The following is a 13,766-nucleotide window of genomic DNA, read 5'->3' on the forward strand; positions in this document are numbered from 1 at the left end:
GAGGACATCATCCATATGCTCTAACCAAGATTCAACTTTATCTCTAGCCCACGACCATCAATGGAGTAAGCACCATGACTCATGTCAACTCTGCTTGAGTGCAACCTCTATTAGCATTGCAGATTAGTTGAGCTAACTTACTGTTGTAGCCCTGAAATAGAAGTACGTTCACGCCTAAGCGACATAATTCTGTCAAGTAGACATTAAATTATTTAGCACTACAACTGGCATCATTCAATGCAAACGTATGTGCATTAACTAGGCTCTAATAGCAAATTGACATACGCCGACCCCAATAACACCAGTTACAAGGTTGTAATATGATGGCCGCCACTAAATTGACCATATGGCGTCATCGAGAGATGACATCACAAGCCAATGTAAGATAATTATGATGTGAAAGAGTTTCAAACAAAACATTCCTTATTAAATTAAAAGTCAACTAACATGCACTCCTAATCAACCTCCCCACTTGGGGACACATGTTCAGTGATACAATCCCATTATTATCACATCACACCAGAGCAAATAGTAGTTTCATACAATAGTTAACATAAAACAATGATGTGCTGTGTATACTCTTTTCATAAAAAGCTTTCTAGATAATATCGTTAAAAAATAGAAGGGTAAATTACATATTAGCCTCTCAGGTTTAAGGTTTATTACAACTCCATACAACGTCTTTGAAACATTCCACTTTCATACCTCACGCATTATTTTATTTCAAAATAATACATTCGTTACATTTTCCATATCCGTTAAGCACTAATGTAATTGCCACATTTGTGCCACGTGTCTGCGAAATGTGTGCCACATGACAATTTTTTTTTTTTAAAAAAAAAAAACCTGAATTTTCTAAATTAAAAAATACTAAAAATAAAAATAAAAAACCAAAACCCATCCCATCTCCCCATAAACCCCCTCCCCCCACCACCACAAACCAAAACCCAGATCCCTTAAAAAATAAAAAAATAAAAAAAACGAAACCCATCCCATCTCTCCGTAACCCTCCCCCCTCGGGACCAGCTCACCCACAACTTGACCCCCACCCTCTTTATCCCTTCTCTCATCTGCAACCCCACCCACCGTTTTCTACTCTCTGCAACTCGCTCGGACTCACCTTTCTCTCCCATTTGAACCCTGCTCGTCGGCGAGTCGGTCGACTTCGACAATGAGGTATGTATTTAATTTTGTCCTTCAAATTTTGAATTTTTTCAATGCTTGGTTGGTGGTGGAGTTAGGTTTGCTAAGGGTGGGTGGGGTTGCAGATGAGAGAAGGGAGAAAGGGGGTGGGGTGAAGAGGAGAAAGGGATCGAGGAAGGTGGGGGTGGGGTGGGGGTTTGCTAGGTTTTTTTTATGGGAGAAGAGGTGAAAAGAGTGGAGGAGAGGGAGGTGGGTCGAGGGGGACGGGGTAGGGTTTCTAGGTTTGTTTGCGGGGGTGGGGGGTTATGGGAGGTGGTTTTCAGTTTTATTTTTTATTTTTTTTAAAAGAAGATCCAGGTGCTCTTTTTTAATTAAAAAATTATTTTTTTTGCCATGTGGTGTGCCACGTTGGCAGCCACATCAGCACTTAACGGATCAATGGATGAAAAATGTAACGGATATATTATATTGAAATAAAATAGTACGTGAGTTATGAAAATGAAATGTTTTAAATATATTATATGAGTGTTGTAATAGATCTCAAAGCTAAGGAGCTACTATGTAATTTAACCAAAATAAAATTACCCAACAAAACCACATTATTGTGTTAAAAAAAATATAAAACCACATTAACTCACCGATATAACCCAAACTATAAATATAAAATTCCTCTATTTCCTGAGGAAACAAAAGAAGGGGGGTGAAGTCGTCGTTATTGCAAAAGCTCTGACATTCATGGTTCGTTGCGTATGAATACTGTCGTCGTTTTGGTGCCAAGCTCGACAAAACTCTCCCGTTTTGATGTTTGGTTTCTGAGGTAAGATGCGAAAACAGTATAAATTTATGCAAAATTGAAATTTCAGTACAACAATCCAAATTTGTTGGTTTTGGAAATTGAACTTCTTCCCCTTTGCCTTTTTTTTCATGCTTTTTGAGCTTTGTTTATTTGATTGATTGGAGATTGGAGATTCAATCAATCACATAAACAAATTTGTTGGTTTTCATGCTGTTGAAAATTCAATACAACAATCCAAATTTGATGATAGTATTTCGTTTTCAGTTTTCAGTTTTTGGCTCGAGTTTGGCGGAACATATTGAATTAGCAATGTTGGGCAAGTTTAATTTCAGTAGTAAATGAGTTTAAGATAATGTATTGATGTAGGTGCCTTAATTGAGACAAGGGGTGTTGAATATCGAATATATTAGTCGAGGTTTCGTCCTTGGAGGTGTTAAATTAAGGTTTTTGGAGTAGTTAGTTGTATACTTTGTGCCCAATGGCTACTTCGGAAGTTGTTCGACAAGTTATGTCTGGGGCACTACCTCGACTGGGCTGTTTTGATATATGTTTGAGCAATATGAATGGAGTTGTTTCTGTTAAGCCCGGTGTTAATAATGCACGGAAAATAAGTTCACTGAGTGCCCAAGTGCATAAAAGTTCGAGAGTTTTGAGGGACCGCAGGAGGATATGTGCGTTGCAGGGGAGAAATGATGTTTTTCATGGAAAGGATCGTGTCCGTAGGTTGGATTCAATGAGTTGCAAATGTCAACAGGCAGAAAGTTTAAGAGGGGCAACTGAAGAAGATCAGCACGGGGCAGTTTTCGTAGACAAATCAGTATCAGTTCCTCCTAATGGTATAACTAGTCCAGATATTGATGAATTGAAGGTGGATCAACAACTGAATCAGGAAGTGGGAGGTTTTGGGTCAAATACCAAGCCGACTGCAGCTAGAAAAAAGAAAGGTTCTACACGGAAGTCTAAGGCTGATTTGATTGAGGAGGAAGCATGGACCTTACTAAAGAACTCCATGGTCTATTATTGTAACAATCCTGTTGGAACCATTGCCGCTAATGATCCAAGCTCTCCTAGTACCCTTAACTATGATCAGGTCTTTATTCGTGACTTCATTCCTTCTGGGATAGCTTTCCTTTTAAAGGGGGAGTATGATATTGTGCGGAACTTCATTCTTCATACCCTTCAGTTGCAGGTAAATTAATCTCTTATTTGAGTGCCAAATCCACAAACGGTTGTTTAAGTTTGACTTAAGCTCATTTGATATTCTTTTAGATCATTTGGTTCCATACATTCTGTGTTTTTGTCAACTTTTTTCTTGCCCATGTTTACTTAGAAAGTTGTTATAGTTTGATTCCCACCTTAATATAACCAAAACATTTCCTTGTGTTAGTTACGTATTTATCTTTTCGTTAATAAGAAGTTTGTTTAAAGTTTACACACCAAATGTTTTATCTGCATAAGCTTGTAAGATCTTAGTGTTGAATAATATGGAAAACAAACACTTCTGAAAAATTCATGCTTAGAAAGGGCCTGCTTTGTGGCAGATTTCTGGAAACATGAATTCCGTTACAGATGCTGACTTTCATTGTATGTAGTTTTATTCGTTTCTGCCATTCTATTGAATTTTTTCGTTTAATCGGCCAACTTCTTCTAGTGAATTACACTCCTTTTAAGTTTAAATTGTTCTTGTCCATTTAGTGAATCATCCTCCTTCTTCCATTGCAGAGCTGGGAGAAAACCATGGATTGTTATAGTCCTGGTCAAGGACTAATGCCCGCCAGTTTCAAGGTTCGCACTGTTCCACTTGATGGTGATGAGTTTGCAACTGAAGATGTATTGGATCCTGACTTTGGTGAAGCTGCTATTGGTCGTGTTGCCCCAGTTGACTCTGGTAGGAAGTTAATTCTATTTTTTAAATAGTCTTTGAAATTAGATCTAGTTTTTGAATGTTTATGATCCAAACCGAATAGGGAGGCACTCTCATTTTAATATTTTTTGTAATTCAAGTATGTCACATCAGTTCATAAATCTTTGGCTTTTGATCTTTTTGTAGGGTTATGGTGGATTATATTGTTACGAGCTTATGGAAAGTGCTCCGGAGATCTTTCAGTGCAGGAAAGAGTTGATGTGCAAACGGGGATAAAAATGATTTTAAAGCTATGTCTTGCTGATGGTTTTGATATGTTTCCAACATTATTGGTTACAGATGGTTCTTGCATGATAGATCGCCGCATGGGAATTCATGGCCATCCTTTGGAGATTCAGGTATATACCTTTTGTGGATTGGTGGTCATAAGTGCATTTCAAATGAATTCTTTTATCTATTTATGTGCATGTCATTTTCTTGCTTCTTTATAGTGAATACTGTAAGCAATCCCTCCTTAAACTTTGCAAGTCATTAGAGTGTGTTCCCCTTCCCCTCTTCTTTTTCTACCTTTTAGTTTCTCCGTTATTTAAAAAGTTAGCATTCCTTCCGTTGGGCTTGTCTCATCTGCATACCTTTTTGCTTATCACCCCTAAGATTAAGCACATTCAGGAACTGCCTGAGTAGCTTAAAGTTTCATTTCATATAAACTAATAAATGTATTTTACTGGTACAATCACAAGGGGCAATATTCTGAATCATACCAAATACCTGTTCATTATTTTTTTCCATACTTTTAAGTTTCCCCATAGCAATATGTTTTGGGTATACTTATTTATGCTTGAGATGATTATGAAGATCGCTGGTATATCGTTGTAATCATCAGATAGATTTCAAAACATTGTTTGGTGATTACATCACCTGATCTCATGCTCATATCTGATTGGTGGCTGCGGTCATTAACCCCTATTTTAAATAAGGCTTTTTTAGTCCTTCCCTAACAATGAAAATCGATATAAGTGGTCCCTAAGTTTGTTCACCGTAACCACCTTTTTAAGGTTATTTTTGTCTTAACGATGATATTGACAGATTTTTCATGGAATGACCAAAATGATTTACGGTGAACAAACTTAGGGACCACTTTTATCGATTTTCAATGTTAGGGATGAAAAGTTATGCCAATATCAAGGACCATTTTGGCTAAAAAGCCTTTAAATATATACTCTATGATCAATTTTGTGAAATAATTGTTATTTGTTCTTTCTCCAGCCAACAATCAATTGTGTGTTAAATTTAAATCAATCAAAGTTATTCTGTACTGTTATAATTGCAAGTTAATATCACAGTTGGAGATAGTGGAATTAATAGTCTTCTTTGGTGGAGGAAAAAGTTTTAATTGGGTACAGAAGCTTGTCTTTTAGTTTAAAATCTCTGTGGCATCATTGGTTCGATTTCTCATGTCACTGTTTCCTGTCCTTGTAGGCACTGTTTTATTCAGCATTACTTTGTGCACGTGAGATGCTTGCTCCAGAGGAAGCATCAGCGGACCTTGTGCGAGCACTTAACAACCGTCTGGTTGCATTGGCCTTCCATATCAGGGAACATTACTGGATTGATATGAGAAAACTCAATGAAATTTACCGATACAAGACAGAGGAATACTCGTACGATGCTGTTAATAAGTTCAATATTTACCCAGATCAGATTCCGTCGTGGCTGGTGGGATTTATGCCCAGTACTGGCGGGTACTTGATTGGAAACCTGCAGCCTGCTCACATGGACTTTCGTTTCTTTTCTCTTGGAAACTTATGGTCTATTGTAAGTAGTCTCGCAACAGACTTGCAGTCACATGCTATTCTGGATCTTATTGAAGCAAAATGGGATGAATTAGTGGCAGATATGCCGTTTAAAATATGTTACCCTGCTCTTGAAGGCCAGGAATGGCAAATCATCACTGGCAGCGATCCCAAAAACACGTAATGATTCTGTCCTAGACTTTTGAAATTTCCTCTCTCCATGTTTCCTGACACCTCCTTTATATGATTTTATGTTGTAGTCCCTGGTCTTACCATAATGGAGGTTCTTGGCCAACGTTGCTCTGGCAGGTAAATTTTTGTTTGAAAGTGAACACTTTTTTTCCCAATTGCCCTCGGCCTTGCTTCGTACTCTTAGATAATAGATAACTCCAGATTATCCCTGTTCTATGTGAGTTTAGTATTGCCATTGGTAACTTTATTACCTAAAACGACTCTGTTTTTGGTACTGATTTCACCCTTATGTCACTATGACACTTTCCTTCCTTCTGTATATGCGTGTCTGAGCCTATAAGCACACTTAAAAGTGAGTAGTTTTAGTTCAAAATTATGTGGAGTGGAGAACCTATGATTAGTTCAAGTAGATGAAAGGTTGTCTTCTTGGGAGTAGTACGATTTGAGATTGCTGCCTAGTATAGACTATAGAGCATGAATATAATGATAAAAGAAAAAGTTGGAAATGCAAATAAAGCAGATTGTGAGATCGCTGCCTCAAGACAAGTTACTTCTCTTTCTTTAAGTTGTAGTTTCCGGCCACCACTTCATTTGAAACGGTGCAAACCAGGTTCCCATTGCTGTGAATTGGCTAGTCTGCCCACTTACAGGGAGGAAGGGCTTGTTAGGGAAAAAAACAGAAGAGCCAAGCATTTTTCTTTCTAAAGTCTGAAATTAAAGAAATGCGATTTGTGTGATTAACTGTGCAGAATCGTTGAATGTTTTGAAAAGAATGCAAAAGTTCCCTGTTATTCCATTAGCATTTGGCAGTGACTGATTATTTGTGTGATTTAACACGATTATGGGGCTTGTTTCAGCTCACGGTGGCATGCATAAAACTTAACAGACCAGAAATTGCAGCGAAGGCTGTCGAGATTGCTGAGAAGCGCATATCTATTGACAACTGGCCTGAATATTACGACACCAAGCGAGCAAGATTTATTGGAAAGCAGGCACAGCTGTATCAAACTTGGTCGGTTGCTGGATACCTTGTAGCAAAGCTCCTCCTTGCCAACCCAAGTGCAGCAAAGAATCTTGTGAATGAAGAGGATTCGGAGCTCATAAATGCATTCTCATGCATGATTAGTGCCAGTCCAAGAAGGAAACGTGGTTGGAAAAAACAGATCTTAGTATGAAGCAAAGTTGCTATAGTGAACAGAGGTCCAGCTTAATCACAACAGAACAGACAGTTCGTGGCAGTATTATCAGTACATTCACTTTGATACGGCTTTTTTTTTTTTTTTAACGTAGTTGTAGTTTTCATACAGTAAACAGTTGTCAAAATGATGATCTTGTGTTCAAGTAACATTCAACATACCCTTTTGTTTTGAATTGAATTCAATCTTGCTCAGTGTACCTGGTAATTAGATACACACGGAAGAAGTGATTTTTATTTTAACGATTGATAATCTACACAAAATTCATCTAAACCCCTTTTGTTGTAAGGTAGAGTAGTTTAGAACGTAGTCGTGTCAAATATATGATAGAAAATTAGGTTCTTGTTACCTCATGGTAACCAAAGGTTCCAGCTGAATCAATCTTGAGCTTGGAATCCAAACCCCTTTTGTTGACCAGGTCGCGGAAGAACTCTGGGGCAGCAGGGCTTCTGCAGATGTTGCCAAGGCACGCGAAGAAGACGGCGAAGGGTTTGATCTCCGCCGCCATGGAGGGACTAGGAACGGCCGTTGGTGCTTTTCTCAGAGACCCAGATGAGAAGGAGGTGATTTAGAAGTTTTGCTACTCCACTGTGCAATGCCTTCATTTTTGTCCAGGGAGTGGAGAAAAGCGTGACGTTGGATTTGGTAGTGGAAAAGTCAAAAGTGCTTCTGGCTATGGAGTTGCTTATGGGCCGAGGTTAGGAAGGAATGAACTGAGTGCTTTTATGCCTAAAATGGTTTGAATGGTTAAAAATGCTTTTACAGGGATAATACTTGCCTACCTAACCTCATTTACATGTAAAGGGTCTATTCATCATTCAAAGACGATGTAGTGTCATTTCACGGCACAAACATCGTAATTAGTCATCCATCAATCAAACAAATTGACGGTTCTTGGTATGAAGATACTACTAACAAGAGAGCAATGTCCAACCAAAAGGCAATTCCAAATTAAGCAAATCCAGTCCAGATGCTGCTCCATGGCAAGCTTCGAGTTTCAACAAAAAAACTTCTTCGGCTTCTAAGCTTAGAGTAGACTGCTGATTACATTAGAACTCTTTTAAAGGACAGTCTTGGATAATACCTTTTTTAGTTACAAAAACATTACTCAAGTGCAAAAGTGCTTCACCAACAAGTGCTTTCAAGAGAATACATAATAAGCACTTAATGTTTCTAATGAAATGTTTTGCTTCTAACATAAGCACAAGGGATTAAAAGCGCTTCATATAGAACCACACTCTCAAACAAACTTCTCTCTCTTTGGACATGAAAGACGGGTTAGAAACAACGAAAAGAACTAGCAATAGCCTGTTCACATGAGCGTTAAACAGTTTATAACCCAGTAGGGAAGGTGTATTGCATGTTTTGAACCTGGAAAAGAACAGCAGTAATTATACATGATTTTCTAGTGATGAGGGTACAAACTTGCATCTCTTACGGGATCATATTGTAGGAAGAGATGAAGTTCTAGCAACATGAATACACCCAAATAATGCGACAAAAAGAACAAGGAAAATGCTAATCCGATTTCCATTTCTCTCAGCTACTGTATCAGTATCCATATATCATATTCTACAACTAGCCACCAGTATTGTGAGTTACATTTAATTTACACTATAAGCTAATACTATCAGTTAAAGAAACCGAAAAGAAAATTTGGAAAAAGAACATCACCTTTCCTCCCCATATAAAAGCTTTAAAACAGGTCAAAGTCTATATGCTCTTCTATACCCTCCAACTCCTTGCAGCCCGTGCTCTCCTGTTTCTGTGATGCAGATGGTGTACCAATTCCAATATCACCCCACTTGGGAAGCTCTGGTGGTACTGCACACCGAATCAATGCCCAATTGAGGCCTTCAAAGAAAGGATGTTGCTTGATTTCTGCAGCCCCTTTCACTGATCCTAAACGATTTTCAGGGTCCTTTATTAAGAGGCCTCTGATCAGATCTCTTGCATAAAAACTCACTATAGGTGTATTTGGGAACTTGAGACTTTTCGACACAACATTGGATAATGTGTCCTCATTTCCTGACCCCTTGAAGGGTGTCTTACCATATAACAGCTCAAACAGAAAGATTCCATATGTCCACCAATCAACAGCATTCCCATGGCCGTCTCCTTTAATGATCTCCGGGGCAAGGTATTCATGGGTTCCAACAAATGAGTTGGACCGGGCACTAGTTGGCTCCACTACAAGCTGTGGCAATGGACTGACCTGGGCAGCAAGCTCAGATTTCACTTTTCGAGATTTTGCAGCAGCAGATAAAAGTCTGGGAGTGAAGCATGGAACTTGCCAGGATGGTTGAAGGCAAAAAGGATCAATGCAGCTAGATTCTATGCATGGGCTTGACATCTTTCCTGTGCTCTCCAAAACAGGAGACGATGATTTAAGCAGCGTTGGATTGACCGCACATCTAAGTGACAAATCAAAATCTGTGAGCATGATGTGGCCGTCTTCTCGGACCAGAATATTTTCAGGTTTCAAGTCTCGATACACAACTCCTAGCATGTGTAAATACTCCAAGGCAAGGAGGACTTCAGTGACATAAAACCTGTAGAGACAGTACACAATCACTTGAAATTAGTCTAATGAACATTTAAAATACAGTTGCGATGATGTAAATAAATCATGTAGTTCTCTAAGGGCACCAGGCCAACCCTTGATTGACAATATGAGATTGTTTTGTGGATATTAGATCCCAAGTTTAAATCCCGGGAAATAAATCTAGTTTAACATACCGAACATGTATACACATGGCCAGAGCATGTTATCTAGTGTAATCCTCACCAATAGTTGACTGCTAGGTCTTATATACTTTAACCATTCTGACAAGTTGATTTTGGAAACTCAAGGAGAAAAAGGAAAAGTAACATAAGAGTATGCGCTAGTATCAAACAACTATCAAAATGAATTTTTCCAGAAATGGAAAATTAGGAAGACAACAAACATGTAACCTACTAAATAATAATGTCAAATCTATCCATTTGATTGTCTTCCGCAGTTAAAAAAAAGCAAGGGCACAGTTAACTAAAAGTGGACCTTAAAGAAGAAAAGGTACCTGGCTGCTTGTTCACAGAAACTCCTGCCAGGTTGCTTTTGCCGCAGCACGTGCAGATCCCCACCCGGACAATACTCCATAACCAAACATGAGAGGTTATCTGACACACAATGGGAATATAGTGTGGGAAGAAATGGATGATCCAGCATTTCCAGTATCTCTCTTTCTGTTTGGGCCCTGATCATTTTCTTCCTGGTAGCCAAAAACTCGTTGTCCATCACTTTCAAAGCAAATACACAATTTGTTCCAGTTAGCTCGGCAAGATAAACAGTCCCAATGTCCCCAGAACCGATCCTCCTAAGCAACTTAAAGTGCTTCAAACCTAAGCTTCCATGCTGCTTCTGGACGTGATGGATGGCTTCCCATCTCAAGTCTCTTGACATGTGAGGCCTCTTGCCGCTACGACCAGACCCACTTAGACTGCTCTCCTCACTAGTGCATGTAGTGCTGCTACAGTCACCAATGCTACTTTTTGAGCTTTGTGAGAAATCCCCGTTTTCCTTTGATCTTGACCTCTCATCAACTTTTGTCACCGCAGAGTTAATCCTACTACTGTAATTTGAAGCGAAATCCAGTGTGCTTGTACCTCTGTTAACAATACCTGAATTCAATTCTTTGCTAAGACTTGTACTGCTTGATGCCAGAGATATTTTCTCATTTCCTTTCCCTTCATGCTTTGGAGTACAGTTGTGTGTTTGGTCCTTTAACTTGCTAGTACTAGAGCATGAATCACTATCAACTTGTCGGTTATCTGATTTGGAACTACTAGAGCCAGAACTTGAATCCTGCTTGATATTTTTCTTAACCACGTTTTTGCTCCTGAGGACCGGCTTGATTAGATGTGAACTACTGCCAGATGATTTGCTTACCTTACTACCAGTGCTAGAGCCAGATGGAGAAGCAGCAGAGTGCAGCCCCTTGTTTGAATTTGAAGAATTAATTGGAACATCGGTGGAGATAGAAGCAACCGCACCCCTCTGCATGACTTTCTTACCATGATGAAAGTTGAATGAAGATTCTGCTGATTCCGGTCCTCTATCTTCTCCCTTCGATATATCACTTTTAACTGCTGATGAAAAAGGAGTAATTTGATCATGCGGTGCTAATCTGGTCTTACTAGCATCGGGCATCAGTCCAGCTCCCAAAGTTCTGGCAGTATCAACCTGTGTCTCTGATTGCATGGATCCAGGATTGTTTTCAGAATTTTTGGATGTTTCAGGCACAAGGGACACCTCTACATAATTCCCTTTACCTTCAGTCATAGGTAGGCCAGGCCCGTTAGCCTCGGCTACCACTGTGCCATACAACCTTTTGATAGTTCCTGCTTCTGAAACTCCTGATGAACGACCTGGCCTCGGTAGCCGCTTCATGGCAGCCAACTCTGATGCCTGAGTGATGCACAACCCTCTAAGTGCTTGCTTCAAACTCACAGGCTCTGAAATTCCGATACCTGATGTATTTGATGAACCAACTCTCATTGGCCTTTTCATAGCACTCTTCCTCAAAGCATCTTTGCTAGCCTCATGCGACAGACCTGATATCCTAGCAGACTTTCTACCATCAATTGCCTGAAAAAGCTGATTAATATCATCCTCGATTGAATATTTATTTCCTAATTTTAGCATGCTGTGTTTTCCACCTTTCTCGTCCATTTTGGACTCTGAGTGGAGCTCTTCTCTTGATTCAACAATTTCACATGTAGAGCGCAATGTACTCATTTTTTATGAACCAGATGAAATACAGCAGACGATGTAATGTCCTTACAAATTCAAACTAACCCACTTCTGATGAAGCATTGTGAAGATACCGCAGCACAGAAATAGGAAATAGAGCTACATATCTTCTCAAGTTTGCTAGAACCATACTGATTTGCAGGCTGAAATGACCCACTATGATCCCCTTACTCAGTCCAAAATGAAGCATCCAAGGCAGGCCATGATTGCTGCATTGCAGTTAATATCAAACTCATCAAATTTCTATTTTCGTAACGTATCAGCCATGTCTATACTTTATCCACGCAATACTACAATTAGCATAAACAGTACCTAAAGACAATAAATATATATATATATATATATATAGAACCAAATGGAAATTGAGAGGTAAAGGGAAACGTTAAATGGTGTTACTCTAACCTCAATTAATGAAAGATATGGAATACTCTAGTTAAAATAAAAATTTTGCTATCACATACGTAAGCATCATCAAAATATGGGTTAAATATGTCAACTATCTAATTCAATACTTTTCCGATTTCAAGGTAAGACAACCAATTCGATCTTTATTCACAGAAGTAAGACGTTTAACATAATCAACGATTGCAAAGTCCAAAAGTTTGGACGAAAACAACACCAAATGTCACCTGCACACAAACTGGCCAATTACGGCTTAACGGAAAGAAACAAAAGAAAGACGAGCCATTCCCACCACTTTGGAGACTACGAAGAATGACAAAGTCATGTATCGATAATATCTTCAGAACATAAAGCAAACAACAAATCTTGTTCACAAATCCTACACAATCTTCCACACACACAAACACCAACCTCACTATCAACAAACAGACATAGTAAGACATTTCAAATCAATTTTTTTTTTAACATGGATCTTTGGAAACGAGCAAAAACAGAAAACCCATCATTCCAATTCACCAACAAAAACAATTTAATCATCAAAATTAATATAGATCATAATTCACAGCAAGTAAAATCAGGCTCATAAATAGCATAAAAATTAAATTTAAAATAAAATAAAATAAAATAAAAAAACCTTTACTATGAACTTGAACTCCAAAGAAGAAGCTGAAAGGAGGAGATAATTGGGGTTGATGGAAATGAGGAGGAAGTTAGGGTTTAAACTTTGAAACTTGTATTTATTTGATTTTTGTGGGGTTGGAATGAATTAAATTTGTCGGGTGGGTGGTGGGAGGATTTAGGGCACACGAGAGGACAGTTGGGGGCGGTGTGAATGAGAGAGAGGAGAAGAAAAGGAAATCAAAGTCACGAGAAATGTGGTGACTACTGAAGACTGAGGACTGTGGAGGGAGAGACACCCGGTCCTCTGTGTACTGTGTAAATATTGGATGCTCTCTCTTAATATCTTCTCACTGCCACTTTTCTTTCTTTCTTTCTTTAAAACTCGATTTTCAAATGGGCGGAAAAATACTGTTTATAAATTATCACCTCTCTGATTTAATGATATTTTTCTTCATTTGTTAGTAAAATGTTTTAAGTTCAATTCTTGTTAAAAATAAATTTGAACTACATTATTATTAATTCATTGTGAGATTACGCTCATTTCTTTACCGTAGATAATATCATTTGTTTGTAAACAAAAAAAATTAAAAATAAAATGTTATCATACACACTGCACAGGAATCGGGAGGGAGACAGAGGCTGGGGCTATTCTGTGGGAATCCCATGGGGTTTTCTTACACTTGACCTACAATCCAATAGTATTTTTATTTTCAAGGATCACTTCTATTTTATTATTCTCTTTTGAGATTCTGTTTTAATATTCTCAAACTTCCACTTTCACATGAATTAGTGGGTGAAAATTATATCACGTCATCAATTAACAGAAAAGCACGACCAAGCTAAAGTTACAAAAGTGGTAGAAAATTATGAAAGTGAGAGGAAAATAAATCTATTAGTATGAAAAGCTAGAAGTTAAGAAACTTGAGAGTAGTTAAATGAAAATTACTTTTTTTATTTTAATTATGTA

The 13,766-nt window shown here is 38.4% G+C and overlaps 2 protein-coding genes across 7 annotated transcripts; one reads left to right on the forward strand and one right to left on the reverse strand.

Moving 5' to 3' along the window:
* The first annotated feature begins 979 nt into the window (after positions 1-979).
* Positions 980-7,257, forward strand: LOC126615206 (alkaline/neutral invertase E, chloroplastic-like). Of its 5 annotated transcripts, none has more exons than XM_050282990.1 (7): positions 980-1,176; positions 2,204-3,128; positions 3,662-3,827; positions 3,990-4,201; positions 5,283-5,776; positions 5,857-5,905; positions 6,646-7,257. In XM_050282990.1, exons 2-7 carry the CDS (start codon positions 2,418-2,420, stop codon positions 6,961-6,963), a joined length of 1,950 nt encoding a protein of 649 aa, XP_050138947.1. In that variant the 5' UTR covers positions 980-1,176; positions 2,204-2,417; the 3' UTR covers positions 6,964-7,257. The 5 variants fall into 5 exon arrangements, with proteins under 5 accessions (XP_050138947.1, XP_050138948.1, XP_050138949.1 ...); XM_050282991.1 differs by having other exon boundaries at positions 2,306-3,128; XM_050282988.1 differs by lacking the exon at positions 980-1,176 and adding an exon at positions 1,491-1,960.
* A 1,232-nt stretch (positions 7,258-8,489) lies between these two features.
* Positions 8,490-13,151, reverse strand: LOC126615205 (serine/threonine-protein kinase D6PKL1-like). 2 transcript variants are annotated; one of them, XM_050282987.1, is made up of 3 exons: positions 12,819-13,151; positions 10,044-11,985; positions 8,490-9,536 (listed from the first exon to the last, which is right to left on the reverse strand). In XM_050282987.1, exons 2-3 carry the CDS (start codon positions 11,759-11,761, stop codon positions 8,681-8,683), a joined length of 2,574 nt encoding a protein of 857 aa, XP_050138944.1. In that variant the 5' UTR covers positions 11,762-11,985; positions 12,819-13,151; the 3' UTR covers positions 8,490-8,680. The 2 variants fall into 2 exon arrangements, with proteins under 2 accessions (XP_050138944.1, XP_050138943.1); XM_050282986.1 differs by having other exon boundaries at positions 12,813-13,151.
* Between the last annotated feature and the right edge of the window lie 615 nt (positions 13,152-13,766).

This window comes from Malus sylvestris, chromosome 3 (genome assembly GCF_916048215.2).
Source record: "Malus sylvestris chromosome 3, drMalSylv7.2, whole genome shotgun sequence".
NCBI lineage: Eukaryota > Viridiplantae > Streptophyta > Magnoliopsida > Rosales > Rosaceae > Malus > Malus sylvestris.

Coding starts and splice junctions, on each gene's coding strand:
- LOC126615205 (XM_050282987.1), bottom strand. CDS start 11,761: ATGAGTACATTGCGCTCTACATGTGAAATTGTTGAATCAAGAGAAGAG. Junction 9,537..10,043: donor TTCTGTGAACAAGCAGCCAG/GTACCTTTTCTT, acceptor CTGTCTCTACAG/GTTTTATGTCACTGAAGTCC.
- LOC126615206 (XM_050282990.1), top strand. CDS start 2,418: ATGGCTACTTCGGAAGTTGTTCGACAAGTTATGTCTGGGGCACTACCT. Junction 4,202..5,282: donor GCCATCCTTTGGAGATTCAG/GTATATACCTTT, acceptor CTGTCCTTGTAG/GCACTGTTTTATTCAGCATT. Junction 5,777..5,856: donor GGCAGCGATCCCAAAAACAC/GTAATGATTCTG, acceptor TTTATGTTGTAG/TCCCTGGTCTTACCATAATG.